This window comes from Talaromyces amestolkiae (genome assembly GCF_001896365.1).
Source record: "Talaromyces amestolkiae strain CIB chromosome Unknown scaffold18.1, whole genome shotgun sequence".
Classification (NCBI taxonomy): Eukaryota; Fungi; Ascomycota; class Eurotiomycetes; order Eurotiales; family Trichocomaceae; genus Talaromyces; species Talaromyces amestolkiae.
The window spans coordinates 694,348-717,903 of record NW_024468054.1 but is presented as its reverse complement, the minus strand read 5'-3'; the positions used below and the strand labels follow the sequence as shown (position 1 = coordinate 717,903).

Here is a 23,556-nt window from a genome sequence, read left to right as displayed (position 1 = left end):
CAAGGGTTTGTTCCCTAAAGGTAGCTTCAGTCTCCAGTTTTCTCCTTTTCGCCTGCGGTGTAACCGGCTTTATTCAATTTTCACCTTCGCTTCAATTTGCTGTAAAATATATCTTACGAATCAATCAGTCGGGTCACCGCGCCAACAAGCGATATTTCTCTCGTAGTCATGTAAAACCTGTTCTACTCGCCAAATTTTGTGATTTATCTATTTTCTGCTCGAACTTCCAAGCCCTTCGAAATCGAATCATGAACTTCTAAACGAGGCCCAAGATCGAATTATCCATCTGGCTTATGCCGTTCGTATGCGAGTAAAGTGCGTAGTAAAGAATCGATCCAATCTTCTCGATCAAAAAAGTAAACGCCACAAACTCCCATAATCTGGTATTTGGAATCAATCTGCACCAGTTGACCTACAACTTCCCACCATTTTCGCAAACAAACACCCGTGGACGGATTGAGAACGATCTGGGAAAAGGTAAAAAAAAGCAATATACGATGATCATTCGTCGGGAGGACTTTCCCCCTATATATAGCTGCTAGGTAGTTTAGGGCATTCTTCTAGGGTAGCTGTCGAGTTTGGGGATACATCAGTTTTCTGGAGCTGTAAGGATGGGAGCTAGTGCATGTAGATTGGTAATACACATACATATTTCCTAGTATATCGTTGATAGTTCTAAAGAATTGGAATAAGTTCTATTCTTAGATAATCTCAGCACTATAGTCTGCGGAAATATAGTGAAAAGGAGAAATTTGGACGGAGATCTTGTCTACCCAGTTACCTATCTGGGTAGATATTGATACCCTTGTTTTACATACCCACAGCCAAGAATACCAGATGTCATTCCAAGGTTTGTGGCTGAAAGCTCTGATACAAGTGGGAAGGAATCTAGAAGGAATTGAGCATAAATATGACAGGTTCCAAAATGCCATGGAGAAGGGACGCCACATGTCCATGTTTTCCCTCAGCTTTGGGAAGTTTGGTTTCAGATGTCATCCCCCTTGCTTAAGGATCAGGGGAAAGGGCTCGCTATGCAAGTTCAACTTCGTACTACATATGAGTTTATGGGTTTCTTCTAGATCGTTCTTCTCGACCGGACTCAAGACCGACGAACTGCGAAATTGCCCGTTTAGTAAGTTTTAGATGAAATGGGTAATAATAGAAGTAAGCCACAATGACGATTTATCATGAATCATGCATGTTCCAAACTTTCAATATCAATGATTTCGCTTAACTACTATGGATCCCATCTACAGTAAGCGAGTCATACAATCGCAGATGTCGGGACAGAGGATTGTATGCTTTCAATTTTGGACAAGTCTCCACGCCAAGATGGAGGCCCACAACTACAGATTTAGTTAACCTAACAATAATATATGGGTTGGCAGTCAGAAACGGTCGAGAGCCGTTGGCGTCGTTTGAATCGGTTTAGGGTTTCCGGATTTGCCCTAAAGGGTCCCATGGAGTGAAGCAACTTCTTCGCAAAAACCAGAAATTGGCACAAAATCAATGGTTCTGAAACCTTCTACACTCGCATCTCACCGATTCTGAACCAGATAACGAAGGTCGTCCAACATGTCGATCGTGGAACTTCCCTCATAATCTCTCTCCATTGTTAGACAAAGAAAGTTCTAAGGCTTCTGGAAATATAAAACAGAAATCTTTGGTAGGAATATGTAGTATCATGTACAAACTACCTATCGTAGGTATTCCTGGCTAGTTCGTGTCCATGTTGGGTGTCTACGACTCGAATGTGGAAGATATTAGGAAACGAAAGAAAGAGAGAAAGACCAACGCTAGCGTAAGGTAGCTCTACCATATCCAAAGTTTCGAGTCATACGTCATTTAGGTAGATAGCTGCAGACATTTCACTTTTACTAACAAATCAGATTAGAGGTCTGAGTGCTGCTTCTACCGCAATATCGAGTCTGGATACAGTTGGCACTACGTACTACTGTTGTTGAAATTATGTGCTGGTGTGGCAACCACCGAAGGGTTATCTATGAATTTCGTCGGTGTTGCCCCAGAATATTTTCCACTTGTAGCTGCGGTCAACTTTGAAATGACCAGGGTCTAATATCTGGAATTCATGGAAGATTCCTCAGATATCAGCGTCTCAACTAACTTCGGTTATAATGGGTTTGGATAGATAGCACGATACCTACGTGCGTAGGTCAACAGGAAAAAAGTGTGTCCTGACTCGTTGATAAGATGCAACACGGCATAACGCCACAGACCCGGAAAAGTTTTATTAGAATCTATTCATTGATTGATTCATTGTCCGTACAGTTGACTACATACAGTATTTTATCAACCTGTTGATCAAGCCGCTTCTCATGCACCCAAAACCTCAAACCAACGTGACTGGACGGATCTATTACCCGTAGCGCTTCAAATCCAATCAAAGCGGCGAATCACAACAGGGACAGTTTTTAAAGAGCAACAGCGGAATAAAAATCTGATGGTGTACAGTTGTACATGCTCCGTTGTCGAACTGTAGGAGCTTAGGTATATACTATATTTGTCTTATGTTGTGCCTAAAGGTTTGTGTGACAATGTGAAAGTATGCAAGCGTCTAATAGGGATGAGCATAGAGATTTTTGGATGTGATGTGTCGATGGCTCGAGTAGCATGGAGCTCGTTGAGTCGTATATTCGGTAAACATCTCCGAGTAGCTAGATAAAAAAAGTTAAATTTTTCACTTTGTATAGCTTCTTTTGAATGTAATGATGTTTATTTATTTCGGCATTGAAGATTTCTCTAAGGTCGTACAAGAGTAGTAGATCTTAAGGACTTGGTGTGAACATCACTTGATTTTATTTCTTGTAGAAAAGAACTTATACACTATTGAAAGACTTTAAAAGATTTTTCGTAGAAGCAATGTGTCATGATCGAATCTCTCGATCCAACTACTTACAGTGAACAATCCAGATCCGACAGAGATGGCCCAAATAGGAAATAAATAGCTACCCACCGAATTTCCTACTTCGGACAAGCCTTCAAGCATCGTCAACAGCTAGAAGAGCAAGACAACAACGACAACTCCTCCATGGAATTAACAACCAGCCATTCTCGTTGAATATCGGCTCCTTATGGTCTAGAATCACGAGGACTCTCAAGAATGGTTAGATTAGCACCTACATAGCCAACCATACCGCACCGGACAAAAAATATCTGCAAGCTAAATCTTCGCTTAGACCTTAGTTACATATTCAGAGTATCCAGGTTTATTTATTGTTGTTGTTTGCAAAAAAAAAGGGTCGTATTTTGAATGGAGCGGGTTTCAAGTAGGTCGTCACGGACACCGACAACCTCAAAAGCAGTAGAACGCTGTGTGTTTGGCTGGTTTGGTATATCCTTCAATGTTGATCCTGGCTACTTTGGTAGGTACTTTAGTAGAAAGTCGGGGGGAGATGCTTTCTAGTCAATTGATTGGTCACTACCTAGGTATCTCGGCTTTTCGTTTGAAATATTTTTGCTTTTTACGCATATTGTTTCCACGCAGGCATGATATCGTTTACCTGGGTAATTCTTTTTTCCCTTTTCTTGTTCTCGAGAAGACGGCGTTTGTATGAAAGTGCTACTTGCTTTAGGCTCGCAGGCCTCTTGCACCTTCCCCTCTTCCTTGACCACTTGCTTGACTTACTACTTCTCTGGCCTTTTGCTCTTGATAAAAACCTTCCGCAGACTTGTGCGCCCTGATAAGAATATAGAACCCGGTCCTGTATGTATGCACGTAAATACACATTAGCCAGTCACACTCATTCCCTACCATCCGCGAACTCGACGTTTCTTTCCTTTTCCCGGTTTGTGTCACTTGTCACGACATATTGCAAATCGAACCGGCTGGGCTGGCTGACCGATGCATTGCGTTCATACTTGATGTTTATGCACACAGTGAAGTGTCAGTTTGGTGTCAAAGTGAAAAATGCATTGCATGTGTGTTAAACAGCCAGTCAGTACGCTGTTGCTTTGTTGTTGGGCTTTTGGTGGCTTGTTAGTGGCTGAATCGGTGGCACGCAGCTGACACCATCCTTGAAGAACAAGGACTACAATCTAAATTTTCTTCTGGATCTACAAGCCTACCAGATGAGATGAGATATGATCTGGGTTAGATACATGATGTCATTTGCATACCTACTTGCTAGGATCAAATGTGCGAAAAGAAGTTGCGGTGGACACTTCCCCTCGAGGTTCTGTATTCAGAAGACATCTTCTTAAATGCTACGTCAAGCAACTACCACAATACACGTGTGGCATCGTCGTTGTGCCGGCGGATGCTGGCATACACAGTATTGTAAATTGGCCGTGCTAAAAACGCATCGTACCTTTGATTCTAGACTGGGTCTATCTTGACTATCGTTTACATTCGTGGAAATGTCTAAAGTAAGAAATGGTATAAAACAAGACGACAATTTTGGTGGATGAGCATACTTACTCACTTAGGTACGGAAACATCCAAACAAATCTCCCGGAATCCAGAGTTCAGATTCATCCTCAGATTTGTACACCCCACGGTGATCAGATCGCAAGGCAGAGCCTTTGGTCAACCAAACAGACCGGTTAACAAGGATTGTTCTTTACACTACGCGCACTGAGCCCCTCCTGGATCGCTCTCCTGCTCACCGCTTTGTATCGTACTTTTCTGTCCATACTACTATTACCCCCTAAGGAACGTAATGTTCCGATCCGAAAGGAAATCAAAGAATGATTGACAATGACCGTCTTACTTCTTACTTTTCTGGGTCAAAGCATCATATGTAGGTACATTCATGTCGACAATTTGTTGCCACTAATGCTTGACCGATATAGGCAGTCCCACCTTTGTCCTCTTCTTTCGCCTTGCATAAATAGATCGGATGGCATACGTAGATAGTATCAAGACCTTAGATGTCGTTTGGTTACTATCTTTTTGTTTGTCTGTCAATGCCCGTAATGGTACATGCGCATTCTCAAACGATTTCTCGGAGCTGCTGTCGATTCGTTTCTCAACCCCTTCCAACAGGCGTCTTCCATCTGCACCGAAGGATCGGTAAGAGTTTATCAATTCCGGATAGAGACAGTAAAATCTTGGACACTCAATGAAATGTCATGCGTGAATATTCAGGATCCAAGATCTGCCCAAGTAAGCAGGCGGTTCCTTTTCCAATATCTCGGATTTCTTGCTCTTATCAACAGCAAATCTGACGACATAGCTTTCTAGTCTCAAATGACGAAGGTCAAAATCTAGATGGCAATCTATCTTGCGGCATAGCCCTAGGTACCTACTAGACGCATGGCTAAAGCACCCACACAGACAGCTGCCCTCGAAGACAGCCGCTTACGCGAATCATCTAGTCAGTGCCAACCCTACCGCACAGCATGCGCAGTCTAATACGGACAGGGTGGAGTCCGTGGACCGCACAGCGTACGGACTATCATGCAGGGAAATGGGGCGCGCGGGCTCTTCCGTAGCCATCTTGTCAATCCTTCTAAACGCTAGACAGGGTCCTGGCCCGTTCACTCTTTCGTACAGTAGTCCCATGGGGAACTGTTGTAAACATTTCCGGCGTCTTTAGTTTCATTTTTCTTATCGGTTCCGCGATTCCGGCCGGTAGGTGAAGATGTTGTTTGCCCGACTAGTAAACGACGGACGGACATTCTTCACGATTTCTCGTGTTTTTGCATGGTCTGAACCCGGTCCTGGAAGAGTATCAGCCAGTACCCACAGGTCGTTTGTAGAGATCCGGACATGCTAGCCGAATGTCATTTTTTCTTTTTCCTTTCGCTGCGCATTGTTAGTTATTGTAGGCTGGATCTGCGCGGCGACAGCTAGAGGTCCACAGTGTCCGCATATTCAACATCCTCAAAGGGACGGCCAACGTTCCTCAGATCCCCAGTAAGTCAAAGTTGAGGCGTAAAAGGCGTGATCCATGGTTTTTTAGAGTTTGCATGGGCGCAACTCCTTGCTGGCCAGACGGGACGAGAGTAATCCAAACGTCTAGCGGGATCGGTTGTTACCTTCCCCGGAGTGCTTGGACCCCAAGCTAAACCTCTCATGTATACACAATCACCCGCGTAGACACTTGTCTGACATGGGTATGAAGTTCAATGGAATTAACTAGCGGGCCTAGGTCGTAGTCGATCCTAAAGATTCTTAGTCTGATCCATATAACCTATCCTGGAATATACTATCTGCTTTCATCACTTGCCTCAACAATAGAGCGGCGTTTAATATCAAGCTTCTCCCTACGAGTCCCTATAAATCGTTGTCTCTCGTCAATCATAACGGCTGAGTAACTGAGTTACACTCGCAACAGACCTTCGTATCACATATCATATCCATATACCCTCCTTCATCATCCTGCCCCTAGTCCCTGTCATTGATTGGTTACTTTCACTATCAGCTAAAGGTGTTTCTTTTGAACTTGTCTGAACGCTTATATTGTCGGCGAGATTGTGCGATTTAACGACAAGCGGAATGGACGAGTCTCATAGCTTGAGCACAGAACAAAACTGCACATTGATTCCATTCAACAACATATCGTCTCACCAGGCAGCCGTGGTAAGTCCTCGTCCTGCAATTCGGATTGACACTGGCTAATCAAATTGTTGTGGGCAGCACGGCCACTCAAGCACACCAGGAGTAGTTGGCGTTCACTACCCACACTTCGCCATGATATACAGCAACCAAGACGGTCAAATTGCTTTTGAAAGTTCATCGTCGATTGCAGACCCAGGCAGAGTGATATTCACTCCGGACATACAAGAAAGATTTGCAGAGTTAGTGTCTCCACGGTCTTCGACACTTGCAAGCTTACCTGGTCAGTAGTAATGTCAACGAAACATGGCGGACCTCCACTTACATAGGGGCAGTGACAACGGGGCCGATGAGGTCTGAACGCGGTAGAGGAGTCTATGCACATATTCCCGGAAGGTCACGACAAAAAGGAAATTGGTGTCCCATGAGCGGGAGTCCCGGCCCTCTAATTCCATGCGATTGGCAACTCGACCAAAGCAGACGGCACAGACGAAACGGAAGACGCCGGGACCCCAGAATGCCAGGTTCAATGACCCCCGACTTTGGCTACGACACCATGAGTCTGCCGTCATCTTCAGCATGCGTTATACGAGTCGACGATGAAACCCGCTTGATGAAGTACTATGAAAAGGCATTTGACTCATTTCAACAATTGAACTGTAGGGTCATTGCCAAGGCTTTTATCAAGCTTGTCGAGCCGCGGAAACAGGTCAACTATCCTTACAATGGGCGACGAGCGTCTTCCAGCCCTGGAGGTGAGAGGCGCGCTGATCCGGAAATGACCAAACCGCCTTGGTGGCCTGCCGGTGTTACACATAAAGAGCCAGACCATCTCCTCAAACCAGGTATGTTCATCGTTTCAAATGAAAGACAGCTTGCTGACGAGATCGCAGAGCGCATTCAACTTCTCATTCACATTCTTCGAGAGCTCGGCGAAAGCCATGATGTCACAGCAGAGAAACTTCGCGATGCAGGTCAAGATGTGCGTCGGTCTATTAGCCCTCCTGAGAGGCTTCAGATTCTCGATGAGGTATACAGTGTCCGACATATGGAAGAGCGGTACCTAAGGGGCGAAATATGTGAGTCTTCTGTCAAGTCACCTGTCAATGCTTCTACGACTGACTGTTTCGCAGCCGGCGATGTATTGATCCCGATTTCTCAAGTCAGTCTAGTTGGACCTGAGTTTGAGTCAAGCGACGGCTCCAGCACGCCAGAATCCAATGTTCGCAATAGCGAAAGTGGTGGTCCATCTTCCTGGGGAATTGGTTCTTTGACGACAGAAAGTGTACAAGGTCAAGAAGCAGGAGGATCAGACGGCAGGAGCGACGGGACAACAACAGCAGATCCTCAGGCAGTCACTTATGATCACCTGATGCCGGAACGCTCGCAGTCGTACAGCTTGCCTTATTCCAACGCTCCTTCTCTTCCCGGCGCTTCATCATCGACTCGCGCCAGCTCCTTTGACAGCAGCATTCAATACAGCCCACGAGAATACAATAGCAGCGCCGCGTCCAGCGTCATGTCACAGGAGGCGTCCCCTCACTCGATTGATCTGTCTCCCCAGAACCATCGTCCGTCTTTCTCAACCTACCTCCATCAACCCATGCTTCCTTCCGTGCCTGTCACAACCACCGTTTTGTGGAACCCAACGGTACATGCGTCGGCGCCTTCTTATCAGGCTCCGTACTGATAATAGTATATCTACAAAGGTGACTGGAATCTATTCACCTCGTTTTTATTATAAAACAGGAAATTCCAGGTGTCCTCCCATCCCTCGGGCGTTCATTTGTGTCTTGGCTGCGTTTCAATGGATATATAGATTTCGGCAGTTGAGCGACTCACCATATGTGTGAATATTGTGTACTTTCGGGTGTACTTTTTAATGGCTACTTTGTGCGCAAAAGTGTTAGATTTGAATTTTTCTCTGTTGTACAGTAGGCGGCTGGACAAAAGTGCTGTGTTTGCAGTGTATAGAGTTAATGCAAATAAGCGCCTTAATAAAAAAGATGCAGACAAGACTGGTACGAATCCATCATTTCGGTCATAGAAGACATCGGACTTGCGACTTATTCATACGTTATATTGTTCTTGCAGTGTGTAGTGTGAACAATCTTCCAAGGGTTGAAGAGGTTGAAGTACAACGAACAGGGTCAAAGGATGCCTCAGGCTGCAAGACACCAACAAGGCATCAAAGAATTCTGAGCTAACCAAATAAAGACTAAAAACGGGGCTCGATTGGCCAGACAGCCAACCAGGGACGTTGAATCAAGCACGCGAAAAGAGCTTGGTATGTCATTGCTGAACAGCTTGGACACATTTGCCATCCAAGCACAATCTCGACTCTGCCTAAATCCATCACGCCTTCTTATCTTGAGGCTGTTCGGCACACGAAAACGGCCGGTCAGCTTCTACCAAGAGTCACTTGACCTTACTTGACCCCGTGGCTTCTTATCCCGTTGGTGAGTAAATGCCTATCTCTATCTTCTTTCATACAAATTCACCGCTTTGCCCTGAGTCCACGACTTGCGCGTTTATCTTCTTTTTGAGTCGAGGGACAAGGTGTACCTGCATCACGCGGATAAATTCCTGCAAGTTGACAGCTTCGGACATATTTTTGTCACTCATTTGGAAGAACACCCGCGAGTCGTCGGACGAGTTCGCGATATCACGAGACCATGCTGACTTTGAGCCGCTTTATCAGTCGTCCCTATATAATCCACGCACGGAGCACTCACACACTGTTGGATTTCCAACAGAAAGAGGTCGCTATGACTGATCCGAATTTGCTCTCTCGGAGCAAGTCCGCCCCTAATTTACCTGAAGAAGCCATGGCTTCGAATGCCCCCCTTTCTCCAGACCTCGCTGCTACCGATGCAGATGGCCTATCATCGGTGCCTCCCGACGGTTCGATTTCGCCTACATCCACCCCCGGAAGACTGTCTAGAAATCCGTCATTCTCGAATAGCAGCTCATATCAGGAGGATTGGGACACGTTCCCGCCGTTGGACAAGCTGAGCCTTTCCGAACTGTTCGATACATTTTCATTGTCACAGAAGTTGGAGAAATGGAACCAGGCGCTGAATATGCAACGAGATCGAGTGCGTCGACAGCGCGAAAAGCTCAAGTCTGTCTCTGGGCTTGCCAAAGATCGCGTCGTGGATGAATGGAGAAAACGAATCCCAACTGCTGACGAGCAGTTGGATAAGTACAAAGTTCGTATGCGGGATTCGGTCGATCGCTTGACGAAACAATGGAGCAAGGTAGCAACAGTCACCTTGCGGGAGAAAATATCCTTTATTGCCGGTGTGATGAACATTTTCATCAGTGGATACCTTATGGGAGCTGCACCGGAGAAATTTTATTGGTGGTACACTGCTCAGCTTGCCTACTTTATGCCTATTCGCCTGTACACCTACCATAGGCGAGGATACCACTACTTCTTGGCCGATCTATGTTACTTTGTCAACTTCCTGTCCATGTTGAGCATCTGGGTTTTCCCGAAGTCCAAGCGGCTTTTGATCGGAACGTACTGCCTCGCTTACGGAAACAATGCGGTCGCTATCGCTATGTGGCGCAACTCTTTGGTGTTTCACAGCATGGATAAGGTCGTCAGGTAAATTTATTTGTCGCTACTAGTGTTCATTCGCTAACGTTATTGCCAGTGTCTTCATTCATATCATGCCACCAGCCGCTTTCCACTGTATTGTGCATTTGACATCCCCCGAGTTTCTGAAAGAGAGATTCCCGGCAGTCTGGGATATCAAATTCAGTCAGCCTGGCGCGCCCGAACATTTCACTCTGTTGGCAATGATGCTTTGGGCTTCCATCCCATACGCAGTCTGGCAACTATCCTATCACCGCTGGATCACCGTTCGCCGTGCAGACAAAATTGCCGCCGGACGACCGACTAGTTTCACTTGGCTTCGACGCTCCTATGCTAAAACCTGGATTGGTAAATTCGTGCTTAGTCTTCCTAACATTCTTCAAGAACCGGCTTTTATGATGATTCAATATGTCTACGCACTGTTGACCATGATTCCCTGCCCTTTGTGGTTCTGGTATCGCTGGGCCAGCTCTGTCTTCATGCTCGGAGTGTTCGTCTGGAGTATCCATAACGGCGCAACTTATTACATTGACGTCTTCGGAAAAAGGTTCCAAAAAGAATTGGAGCAGCTGAAGAAGGATGTCGCCAAATGGCAAGCCAGTCCAGATTATGCCACAAGTCCACTTCTTACACCCGGTCTCGCTACCGATCCAGGCTCCCGACTGCTCAATGACTTAGCTATGACACCTGGCGAGGAATTAGACAAATCTAGTCTTGAGCGTATTCCGACTCTTGATGCCCTCTCCGAGACTACTGGTGCCCAAACTCGTGCACCGGATGCTGCATCTGCGTTGCGAGACCGGACAGCCGCTTAATCTCACACGCCGATGCGATGTGATGAGATAGGTACATTCAACTTATATATTTTCTCCTCTGATCGATTACTCCTACATTCATTATAAGACCGTCTCTGAATATATGGCTCTCACATGCGCACAACCCCCATTGCGTTATGAATTATGAATCTGTTGATGATACCACCTATGCAAGGTTCAGTTGTTGATACCTTTTGACGTGCCAATTGCTATCCATCGTTATTAATATGCCTATTTATGTGCGTTACGGTCGTTTATACCCTGGTCTTTGGTACATTTGTTTCGGTGTCGCGTTTGCGAGACTTGACTGTACATCAGAATGCGAAATCTTCCAAATTCGTCATATATCTAGAATAATTGGTTGATATACTTAGTAAATTGTTATACGTTTGCAGCCCCCAATCAAATGTAGCCCTTAACTCCGGGATCTCAGAAGAGATTATCGCCGAAGCCGGAATGTCACGTGCCCGCAACTACGTGTCTCCGGACTCCGGAGCGGAAATGTAGAGTCGCTCCGACATCCAAGTTGACGTTATTCAGCGAACATCAACAATCTCTTCTTTACCGGATATCCATCGAGGTCATACACCAGGTTGTGGACGTAGAAGAAGCGCGAACCTCTTTGACCTAGCTGTTCGTTGTCAGAATCCTATCTGCTCGCAACTGCGAGCCCGTTTCGGCCGAATTTATTTCTTTCTTCAAAGCTTCGTCATCATGAGGACAGCAAGACTCTCCAATTCAGTCTCTGCGAGGCGTGTATATGGCATCAGTAAGTTTATACCTTGCTTCGAGCCCATTAGTATGATTTGCAATATGCTAATTCAAAATTTCAAGCACCGGGAAATTTCCCGAGTATCCTCGCAGCACGATCCCTAGCACAAGCCCAACGCAACCGTCGAGCATTTCCCACACACTTGAATGCATTGGCGGTCTTGATTCCCAACCAGCGCACATATGCGACCGAGACTTCTACATCATCGAGTCACAGCTCCGGAGGCACGCCATTCCCACCTCCGGGCTTCGATTCCAACCAAGCTAGGCAGCCACTCTCTTCTTCATCGGCGGAGTCGCGGAAGGCAGCAGATCAAGCAGCAGGAAGTCAAAATGCTACGAAGACGACACCAGGGGAATCTCAACTCAATTCTACATCTCCAGAGACCGTTGTAATCGACAGTAAGAAACTGGTAGTGGAGCCGGAGAAGCGAGCCGTGGAGAAAAAGGAGGAAAAAAAGATGACTCTTGGACAGAAGATCAAGCATGAGATTCAGCATTATTGGGATGGAACGAAATTGCTGGCGACCGAAGTGCGCATTAGTGTCAAGTTGGCGATGAAGATGGCTGCGGGTTATGAGCTGAGTCGTCGTGAGAACAGACAGGTATGCTTCTCTCTTCTTGTCATTCGGAAGGTGGTACTGACGAACCTATCAGTTACAACGTACGGTCAAGGATCTGGCACGTTTGGTGCCGTTCTCCGTGTTTGTGATTGTCCCCTTTGCCGAATTGTTACTCCCTATTGCTCTCCGAATCTTCCCCAACATGCTCCCCAGCACCTACGAAGGACAAAAGTCGCGGGACAAAAAGGCCGAGACTCTTCGAGGTACTCGGAAGGAGGTTTCTGCATTCCTGAAGGACACTTTGAAGGAGACTGGTCTACCGTTGAGCGCCGAGAATGCCAGAAAAGAAGAATTCACTGAATTTTTCAAGAAACTCCGCTCAACTGGCGAATCACCCTCCGATGCGGATGTTATCAAAGTCATCAAGATTTTCAAGGATGACTTGACGTTGGATAACTTGTCTCGACCACAATTGGTCGGCATGTGCAAATATATGAATCTCAACACATTCGGTACGGATGCTATGCTGCGATACAACATTCGTCACCGTATGCGCCAGATCAAGCGAGATGACCGAGCAATCTCATACGAGGGTGTGGACTCTCTCTCTGTGCCCGAACTGCAGATGGCTTGTGCATCGCGTGGTCTCCGTACCCACGGTGTATCCCCGGGACGTCTCCGAGACGATCTTTCCATGTGGCTAGACCTCCGTCTTAAGCAAGGCGTCCCCTCAACTATGCTCGTTCTGAGTAACGCATACCAATACGCCACCCAATCCAAGGACCCAGAACTATCCTCCCAAATCGACGCGCTCCGCTCTGTGTTGTCTAGTATCCCCGAAGAACTCTTCCATGAGATCGAGCTAGAAGTCCACAACGCTGAAGGCGCAGCCACCAACAGACAACGCCTCGAAGTCATTAAGGAGCAACAGGAATTGATTGAAGAAGAAAACACTCAAATCACAGAGCAAGAAGGTAAAGGTGTTGCAGCACCAAAGGATACGGAGAATATCGATGATAAGGAGGATCAGCCCAAGATCGAGGCGTCGGATGCGATTGCGCAGCAGGCTGCTGAGGCTAATGAGGCTGAAGCTGACCAGGTGAGCGCTGAAAGACGAGGTATCCAGGCAGATAAGGAGGATGCTGCCAAGGCTGAGAAGAAGAATTAAAATCTTGTATAACAAAATCTCCGATTCATACTTTTCCTTCGCACGCATATTCCTCTCCTGTCTCACCACCACATCCAAATTATGAAAGTTATAATATAGACTGTTTCTCGTCATACATATCTTTGTACATTCATTTTTCCTCACATGTCTTCACTACTTTTATATTATTTTCTTTGATCGTCGGGGGATGGTTAGGAATACTGGTTGGTATAGATGAGTCTTGGTGGACTCGTGATTAGTGGGCGTACTTTGGGAAGATTGAGTATGATGAGCCTATGATAGAGACTCTTTTACTGCTTTATCTATATATTGAGATGAATATTCAATATGCTATGTGCCGCCCCTTGTCTGATTGTGTATACTTGTTGTTTGTACGCGTCCATCCAAAGAATCCGGTTGAACCGTTCAACCGGCATACGCACGCTCGTTATAGATACATGACTTGATATGCGTCATTGGTAAGGGAATAGTTTCATGCCTTTGTTTGTATGGATCCCCGTTCCAAGTTGTTTATCTACGTTTATCTACGTTTATCTACGGATTAGCGATACGGATATCGGAGGTAGCCATTGCTAGGTCGAAGTATGATTGCTTATGAGGCCAGTCCGCCTACCGATTACGTTAATCTCATTCTTTTGCGGATTATAGCTGAGGATGATATCCTCCAGGGAGGTGGATGATATCTTGTTGGGCGCTAGTGTAATTTGAAATTGCCATTTTGGGGCTAGTGGATATCACGATGCTTGGGCCAACTGAAAAAAATACTAATATTACCAACTCTTGCCATTTGATTTATTATAGCATATGCTTAACATAAGCAATATATATCCTCCAATTATTCAGGGTTAGGGGTGGTTAGGGGTGGGTTTAGGTGGTTAAACGTCTTAGGGTTTAAGGTAGTTAAAGTGGTTAGTTAACGTTAGAGATGGTTAGGGGATCAGGGAATGATTTTTAGAGGTCGTTTGGGGGGGGTCTTAGGAGCTAGAACCTGAGATTAAGCATATGCCTCGCATCTGTTTTGTATATGTAATTTAACTTTACAACTAATACGTGCCTGTATTTAAAAAGTCTTGGCGTGGTATCTTGAAATATTACAGTAAAAACATTAAAAGTACCACTAACCCGATTCTTCAATGTTACGGAGGATCCTTAGCCATATGCCCTTTTTGGAATATAGCGATTTTGTATCAACGTACTAACTAACGTTGGGCAGTCAACTAATTTAGCAGGTCGGGTCATCTGGAGCCTCATTTGTCAAGATTGTATTTGCGATGCGCATTGACTGCGCCAAGCAAATTCTGCCCGTTGGCAAAAAGTTACGGAATATATTCGCATTCCTTAATTTCTTTGGAGTTCTGGATACACCCCCTGGGTCGGGGTTTGCTACCAGAGAAGATTTTTCTAATGGTGGCGCCAAGACCCTGCGATGAAACTGACAATCATCAGGATGGTTGTAACGGCCAATGCAGGGAAAGAAATAAGAATCCGGGTTCTGGACTCTATCCTCACTACAGTCTCCACGTTCCGATATCTGGTATATTAATATTTAGCTGTCAGGTTTTACACATGATAGAAAGCACTGATCAGGTTTCATACTCTTTCATCCCGTGTCTCCATCCACGGCAGGTGAGCCGCCATGGATGACCCAACACTTGCACTTCTCTGGGCTTTCACCTGGGGTGCCATTGGAATCATTGGCCTTCGTCTCATCCTGCGCAAAATCAGAGGACACGTCTACACTCTCGGCGATTATCTCTCCATAGCAGCCATCATTTGCGCCCTAGTGCGTCTGGCGTTGGTGCATGTCGTTTTGATATAGGGAACGAACAATATGTCTCCGGGTGCGAGGAAAGCCCATGTCTTCACACCGGAAGATATCCGACGCAGAGAAATTGCGAGCCAGTTCGTGTTGGCCAACAGAGTCTTCTATAATTCCTAGTATGTCATGACGGCCATATCCATGCCCAAATCTATACCCAGTAGCAGTTTCACTGTGAGTGGATGGTAATGCACCTGGATCACTAAATTATCTCCACTGCAGCTTATGGATCGAGAAACTTGTCTTGCTGGATACATACCGTCGACTAATCAGCAATCTGCCGTGGGAACGAGTCACCCTCATCACATACCTTGCCATCTTTGGAGCAACGTACTTGACCGTGCAGATTGTGACGTTCATAGAATGCAAACCCTTCTATCTCTACTGGCAGGTGGTTCCAGATCCAGGTGCGTTCCATCAAACCACCCTATATTGAGTCATATTAATAGATGATAGGAACCTGCGTTGAAGCTCAACTTCAATTGATTGTCTTAGGTTAGTAGTATGAAAATGGTCTTCAGTATGAAGAAGCTTCGCTAAAACTGGATACTTTTGTCAGGTGTCCTTAGTATCATTACAGATATAATGCTGATCGCTCTCCCAATTCCCGTCATTATTCTGGTCAAGCGATCCCTGGTGCAGTAAGCAGCCTTTTTCATGCAGGGACCTTGGATGTCTTACAGACGCCGTGGCCCCCCTTGTCTCCCGATCTCACACACACCTGTCCCAGATTAGTGCTTACGGAATTACTACAGAAAACTCCAACTAAGCTTGCTGTTTGCTGTTGGTCTCTTCATTGTTGCCATCACGATCGTTCGTCTGCCCCAAAACGCCAAAAACGCCACTGCCCAGGTCAATCGAACTACATGGGCCTCCGTCGAGCTTTTCGCTGCTGCCATCGTCGCTAATGTACCTGTCCTCTACGCCACGATTAAAGGAAAAAAAGAAAGAGCCTCGCTATGCACATACAGGGTCCACCAGCAGGAATTTCTCCTCTCATGAGCGACGAGGCAAAGCTGCTACCCAATCAGACCACGAGTTACAGGATGCTCCAACAATACATCGTGGGCGAACAGCCTCTGTGCTGGAATCGAGGCTATCTATGAGCCACTCTTATTATCGGGAAATTGATGGCGAAAGTATTCAAAATCTGACCACTCACTAACTTAATCAGACACCGAAAGCACTCCTTATCCGACATCAACATATTATCTTCAAATTTCAACAACATGGTCAACGAAGCGTATATTTTGAAGGTAATTAGTGATCTAGAATACCTCAATATGCTCAGACCGCTAGGGAATATAATATCAATCATACAACGTTAGTGCGTCGTTAGAAAGGCCAGATGAGGTCTCATCAAGAAGCTCATTCAGTTTGATAAGAACTTCTTGCTAACGCGCAAGAAGAGGCTCTTCTTGATCATATATTAAATCTTTCAGCTCGCGGACTGCCTCCAACGCCTCAAATTCTTCGGAATCTTGTTGTTGAAGTCATGCGCCATGACGTTAGTCAACGCTGGGTTTATCTATTTTGTCAGCGCTATCATGATCGAACTGACAGTGCTTATCTTAAAACAATCAATAATTTTCGTATAGTTGCTGATAATTCGGTATATTTTAAACATTTCTATAGTACTGTATGTGAACGTATTGATTTATCCTTCTAACTGGAGTCGAAATGTAGTTTGACTCATAAATCTACAGAAGCTTGCAGAAAAGGTCAAACAATAGCGCATTGCTCCATCGAATATCTACAACTTCGATGAGAACGGATTTAACATGGGTATCTGCTGTACGTAGAAGCGAATTATCTCAATACAGCAGCTATGCGCTAGAAAATTACTTGGTTCACATCAAGACGACAGTACAGAATTCCTTACTCTAATCGCATGTATTTTGTTGGATCAGCAGGACTCCTTAAAAGATGACCCCTAAGACGATATTCTTTGTGACATATATAGAATTGTTTGTTCTGTCTCATCTTTTTTAGGCATAAAAAATGAATATCAGGTATAAATGAGCTGTGAAACCTCCCCGGGAATAGACAATGGAGGAATGAACCAAGCATCTTGTTATTTTGAATAAAAAGAGAAAAAAAATCCCTTGGCAGATTAACTGAGAGCTGCACAGTCAAACCTAAAACATTTGCGCCGATGGAACACTTCTATTCTATCAAGGTGGATCAGGCGATCTACAAGATAGCTGGCTTAAGGACTTTGATTGCTCATCTGATCATGCACAATACGCGATTTCAGAAAAAGGCTGGACAAATAATGAGCTTGGACTCTCATGGTTAACTAAGGTCTTTCATCCTAGTACGAGAGCAAAAGCAGGCAATTCAAAGCTCTCTTAAACCTCTGCTTGTCGAGTACTTAGATCAGAGTAAACTCCTCACTGGACTGGAAATCCCGGATTATCCGACAAATACCATTCCGTCCAACATATCTATTGGCTGTGACGTTCTGTTTCGGCATTTGGTGTCCACTTACGTTAGAATCCTACCAAAGTCTCACTACTCACTCATCCTTGTCACTCTGTAGATCCCCACCGGCGGATCTTACACAGTAAATTCCAAAGAGATGGAGAGCGAAACGGAATAGTCTTCTCGATTCACAAGTTCAAGTACGATTACTAACGGGGTTCTTTGTCTACTTGAAGCCTCAAAGTCATATATCCCCTGAACCATTGAATCTACTTCCAGACTTGTATTTTCTCCAATTATCCAAACTTTACGGACACTCTCGCTTATTCGAGCAGGTCCCACTAGAAATCAAACAGCAAGACATACCCACGATCCTTTATTTTGTCTGGACCTGGTGAGTGTTGAGTCAAATTAAGCCGCAGGCTCCCGGTGAGGACTGTGCTATTGGGGTTGTCCCCCAATTCCGGACTATATCTTAAGCTCTGAACTGGCCCCGTATCCCGGAGGGGGACCCTTGTAGCTGGTGGAGATCTCCACTACGTATTCTGAGCGCTTGAGCGCCGAAACCTGGCGAGATGCTCCACTCTGCCCGTAATTTTCGTGATTTGAGTCCTCAACTGCTAAACCTTAATACTTCTACTGAGTCTCGCATCGTCAGGTCTTTTCTTCTCAGGTCTACGTAGTGTCACGGAATGACTGGTGGGGCACAGTCAGAACGTCGAATAAGGCAATATACAAAGTGTACTAAACATTTTTCAGCTTTTCATAGAATTTAGCATTACAAGGATCGGCTTATCGTCCGGTCCGTTCCATCCAGTCCAGTCCAAACAGGTGGGAAGGCCGACTTACGACAGCAACAGACATTGACATTGTAGGGACTGGCAATTAGAGGGCTAACTGTTCAAGAATTAGCAAAGTCCATGACAAAGGCTGTTTTCCTAATCTACTGTTAAGAACTCCTGCTCTTGTTAAGCCTGCTCTCATGTATTTTTTTGACAATCGCAGGTTTTGGTAGGCCTGGGTACGAATAAGGGATTTACTTTTGTCATAGGTGACTCCTTTTCTTACATTGCTCTTCCATCATCTGAAGATACCGCTAGTATCAGTTGAGAATGGCGTCAATTCAGGGAGAATGTAATGAGCTAACAAGACGTCCGTGTTAGCATGTAAATCGGTCGCTAGCAGCAAGTTCTTCTAGATTCGGAAATCAGGCGAGGTACAAAAGTATTTGGACAGCTCCAAGTCTGCCAAGAGATATGCTAGCCCCAGAAAATTAAGGCTTAAGATTTTGTCTCTCCGCTCACATGGCACAAAGTCAACGTGGTACCAAGCTACTACGTATTGATTAAATAATTTAGGACTGGATAACTTCTTGGCGATAATACCACGTTTTCACTTTAAAGTGGATCTGATCGGATTTGATTCTTCACTTCTCTCGCCATTTGACCATGGATAATCGTCCCTCGGTTTTACCTTTTCTTCATTCCCAAACGCCTGACCGCGTAGCAATTGTTCCTTGACACGTGGAATCAACGGCAGTTTCAATTTTTCCTTTCTTTTTCATTGCTCCGAACATTGTTCGCTCGCGTACTTCATATCATTCTTATACCATGGGTTATAAAAGAGTGTTGTGGATTGCTTCCTTGCTCGTCGGAGCTGTGACTGCGCAGACCGCGCAGACCGCGACAGTCACAAACCCAGGCGATGTCGCATATCACAGAACGTACATGTACGTGGGAGGCGGTTATGTTGTTAATAGCGCGGGACAGCATGTCTTCAGCAACCAGATGTACGTGGAGAGGCTGACTCCTACTCGCGGAGCTTCCAAAACCAATCCTATTGTTTTTGTTCATGGGCAAGCCCAGACTGGAACGGTATGTAATGTTGTTGTCTTCCCTAATTTCAATTTTTCATCGCAGTGAGTTTAGTTCATTATTCCATGATCAGCTCTATCACATGCTGCCAGAAACAGAAAAGAAAGAAAAATGCGAAAGGAACAGATACAGGAGAAATGTAAACTGGCTGACCTGTACAATGATAGAACTGGCTGAACAAGCCTGATGGAAAAGCCGGATGGGCGTCATACTTCCTCTCTCAGGGTTATGAATGCTATCTCATCGACCAGACCTTCCGCGGTCGTAGTCCGTGGCTTCCTAACAACGGCACCCTGAGCACATACAGCGCTGAACTTTTGCAACAACGCTTCACTGCGCCTCAAAACTACAACCTATGGCCACAAGCTTCCCTTCACACCCAATGGCCCGGAACCGGAGTCATGGGTGACATCATCTTCGACACTTACTATTCCTCCACTGTGGAATTTCTCAGCTCCGCCACTTACCAGCAGTCCACTGTCCAGGCCGCTGGTGCAGCTCTGCTCGATCTCATCGGCAAACCTGCGATCGTGCTAGCTCACTCTCAAGGGGGTCTGATGCCCTGGTTGTTGGCTGACGCTCGTCCGAACCTCGTTCATTCCATTGTGGCTATCGAGCCTACGGGCCCTCCGTTCCAGGAAGCCGTCTTCAGTAACACCTCTGCTCGTGCTTATGGATTAACTGATATCCCCATCACTTACTCGCCTGCAGTAATCAACCCCGCCACTGATTTAGTAACGCAGACTATCGTCTCTCAGACAGCAAATGTGTCCAACTGTGTGATCCAAGCTGATAGTCCTGCTCCGCGACAATTGACCAATATCGCCCAGGTTCCTGTCCTTGTGGTAACCTCGGAGTCTTCCTATCATGCGCCGTACGACTGGTGCACGGTCGAGTTCTTGCAGCAGGCTGGTGTTCACACTGATCATTACCAGTTGGGTCTAATGGGTATTCACGGGAACGGACATATGATGTTTATGGAGAAGAATAGTGATAGCGTGGCTCGGGTGATCCAGGGTTGGATTGAGCAGCATTAAATCCGCCTGACTGAAGTCCTTGCGACTACCCTGAGGAACTCGGACACTCTCTAATAGAATGGATAAGCAGCCGATCAAGATACTGTCATCAGAGGTCCTGATGTTTTGAAACCATCGCTCACAATATAGAGCCTAAGGTGGAAGCCCCAGTTACAGACGTAATTCATATCTAATATAATATCGTTTTTATTTCTAAAGCTCTTCCAGAATTCGACAGATTTACTCATGAGGAGAGTGAATAGAGTTTATATTTCTGCCGTACAGTATGACAGTGCTTAATCCAATCATATTGGTAGGTACTCGACGAAAAAACTAAGCATGGAGATAGGACATGGAAGAGGACCAGGATCCAGCTGGGGATTGGAGCCATATAAATAAACACCACACATGAGCCCTCCAGGAATGCCCCGGACATCTCCCTACCATAGTGGATACTAGATACGAAGATCAAACAAATATAGCTCAGAGAGTATCGACATGACTTGCAGTTTTATAAGCCATCGGGGCGGATAGCTGAAGAGGTAACAGCTGTTCCCAGGGCTCACCGTTTGGCAGCCATCTTCGCTGATTGATAAAGGCAGTAACCGTGCCGTCCGGCGCACCGACACCGCTTCCTCGTGTAGGTGCGCGACACTAAAACGCAAATGACAATAAAAAGTGAATAAATTCACCGTTCCTCATCCCTACATTGCAAATCCACAAAAATGGTTTCGTCGATCAACGTCCTCTGCTGATTTGGGAACCGGCGCCACTTTCGTGTGAAACCAGCCATCTTTTTTCTTTTATCCCAGCTATAAAACTAGTGGGCGTATTTTCTCCAATCCATCTCGATTTATTCCATATATTCGGAGAAAAGGCTTCAACCCGTTTAATATAGCAAATAATGCAAGTTGAGCGTCTTGCAAAAAGATTTCTGGATGTGGGAGTTGGTCCAGAACAAAATGGCAGCATTATCGTCAGGGCTGGTGAACATGTTTTATGACGCTAGCTAGTGATGGAGTTCCTCATTGGTTACCGCCTATTTATCAGGCTTCTTCTTCCAAGATCGTTGATACGACTGGCGCCGGAAATGCCTTTCTTGTTGCGTATGCAATAGGATACTTGAAGACTAAAGACTCGTACCAGGCGACCTGCTACGAGTCTGTTGCGGCGTCGTTTGCATTAGAGCAGACAGGCATACCACGCAGAAGTGTTTCGAATGAACAAGAATTATGGAATGGCAAGGACGTTCATGAAGGATTAAGGTTATATATGGGAGAGCTCCTGAGGTCCACATGAAGAAAAATCTATCTCTATTCAGATTGCCTGTACATCCACGCTTCGGTAAGGGCTTTCCAATAGCTTGAGATCTTCATCACTCAGTTTAACCGTCAGAGCCTCAGCAGCTTTCTCAATCCTCTCCAAACTATTCAATCCTACAATCGGACAAGCACCTTTCTTCAACAACCACGCCATAGCGACCGCAGTCATACTACAGTCTTTTTCTCGGGCCACTTGTTCCAAGTTCTTCACAATCTGCTCATTCTGTTTTTCACTGCTGAACCATTTGGATGTCTTAACATCTTGTTTGGAGCGCTCCGTTTGCACATCCCACGGCCTCGCCAACAGGCCCCTTGCAAGCGGGCTCCACGGAATAAGCCCTATCCCCTCAACATCGCAAAACGGGTTAATATCACGCTCTTCTTCTCTATAGAGCAAGTTGTATAAATTCTGCATGCTAGTAAACCCCGTCCAGCCGTTCATCTTTGCCGTATAATGGAGTCTCGCGAGTTGCCAACAGTGCATACTCGATGCACCTATATAATGCACTTTGCCCATCTCTACTAGGTCATGAAGCGCCTTCATAAGTTCTTCCGGATTATCTCTTACAGTCTCGTCAACGCGATGTAGCTGCAAAACATCAATATACGTCGTATTCAACCTCAGCAAAGAACCCTCAACCGCTTCAAAAATGTGTTTCCGACTCAGCCCCATCTGATTCACCAATTTCCCATCATTCACCGCGGGATTCGGTCGCGCATTAGAGTCAATATCCATGACAGGATAAAACAGCTTGGTCATTATGACCACCCTACTGCGCGGTATGGAGTATTTGGTTAATGCTTTGCCAATGATTACTTCAGATCGGCCGTTTGAGTATGTATTTGCTGTGTCCCATGTGTTGATGCCGCAATCATAGGCCTTTTTCAGTAGCGGTAAAGATTCATCTTCGGAGAGCACCCAGGGACTGCCTTCCCAGGATGGGTTGCCGAATGTCATGCATCCGAGAATGATTTTGGAGACTTTGAGGGAGCTTTTGCCGAGTCTTTGGTATTGCATGGGAGGCTGGGATGCCATTTTCACCTCAGATCTAAAGGAGATATTTCGTGGTGTGCATTGATTGCTATCAGCACAATACTTAACAGCTGAGCGATCTTGAGAATTGGGTCGATAGTCATCAAAATGAAATCTGCTCCTGCATGCTCATTCAGCTCAACAATATTTGATAATGAGGAGAAAATCGTCACTTTCAACATCACATGTAAACTACATTTCCGCCAAAAAGTTACTGTATATGCCCTATTGTACTGGTATGTAGGAGACCACCCCGAACCCATTCCAAATATTGTCGGACATATCACCGTAAGAGCATCCGTGGTAAGAATGGATAGATAGTACTATTTCCATCAGCCAATTTCCCCGCATCCCCGCAACTATTCCATTTGAAGTAATATACCGACATACAATAGTCGAATGATAGCCTATCATTGACTTCATAAGAATAATTGACACGCATGACCATCACCTGATAGATAGACGTGCTATGCTCCATCGGCGAACCCGGACTTGTAGAGCTGTACATCAACCCCGGGTTTCTCTCCGCAAGTTGACACCGGCGACCAGCGCTCAGACCGCGGAGGTTCCAAACATTTCAAGGTCTTTTGACAGATCTTGGATTCTGCTCTCAAGAGTGAGGGGCTT

At 45.6% G+C, this 23,556-nt stretch overlaps 5 protein-coding genes across 5 annotated transcripts; 4 read left to right on the top strand and 1 right to left on the bottom strand.

The window, feature by feature from the left end:
• Positions 1-7,076: 7,076 nt before the first annotated feature.
• On the top strand, positions 7,077-10,939 carry BHQ10_008305 (uncharacterized protein; the record flags this gene model as incomplete). The annotated part of the gene is made up of 5 exons (XM_040881096.1): positions 7,077-7,365; positions 7,414-7,599; positions 7,654-8,171; positions 9,277-10,133; positions 10,183-10,939. 5 exons carry the CDS (start codon positions 7,077-7,079, stop codon positions 10,937-10,939), a joined length of 2,607 nt encoding a protein of 868 aa, XP_040736807.1.
• A 714-nt stretch (positions 10,940-11,653) lies between these two features.
• BHQ10_008304 (uncharacterized protein) lies at positions 11,654-13,441 on the top strand (the record flags this gene model as incomplete). The annotated part of the gene is made up of 3 exons (XM_040881095.1): positions 11,654-11,708; positions 11,774-12,315; positions 12,368-13,441. The coding sequence occupies 3 exons, from the start codon at positions 11,654-11,656 to the stop codon at positions 13,439-13,441; spliced, it is 1,671 nt and encodes a 556-aa protein (XP_040736806.1).
• A 1,636-nt stretch (positions 13,442-15,077) lies between these two features.
• On the top strand, positions 15,078-15,905 carry BHQ10_008303 (uncharacterized protein; the record flags this gene model as incomplete). Its single annotated transcript, XM_040881094.1, has 5 exons — positions 15,078-15,224; positions 15,261-15,379; positions 15,483-15,667; positions 15,717-15,755; positions 15,820-15,905. The coding sequence occupies 5 exons, from the start codon at positions 15,078-15,080 to the stop codon at positions 15,903-15,905; spliced, it is 576 nt and encodes a 191-aa protein (XP_040736805.1).
• Positions 15,906-19,294: 3,389 nt separating this feature from the next.
• Positions 19,295-20,595, top strand: BHQ10_008302 (uncharacterized protein; the record flags this gene model as incomplete). Its single annotated transcript, XM_040881093.1, has 2 exons — positions 19,295-19,558; positions 19,726-20,595. 2 exons carry the CDS (start codon positions 19,295-19,297, stop codon positions 20,593-20,595), a joined length of 1,134 nt encoding a protein of 377 aa, XP_040736804.1.
• Positions 20,596-21,891: 1,296 nt separating this feature from the next.
• BHQ10_008301 (uncharacterized protein) lies at positions 21,892-22,932 on the bottom strand (the record flags this gene model as incomplete). Its single annotated transcript, XM_040881092.1, has 1 exon — positions 21,892-22,932. One exon carries the CDS (start codon positions 22,930-22,932, stop codon positions 21,892-21,894), a length of 1,041 nt encoding a protein of 346 aa, XP_040736803.1.
• Between the last annotated feature and the right edge of the window lie 624 nt (positions 22,933-23,556).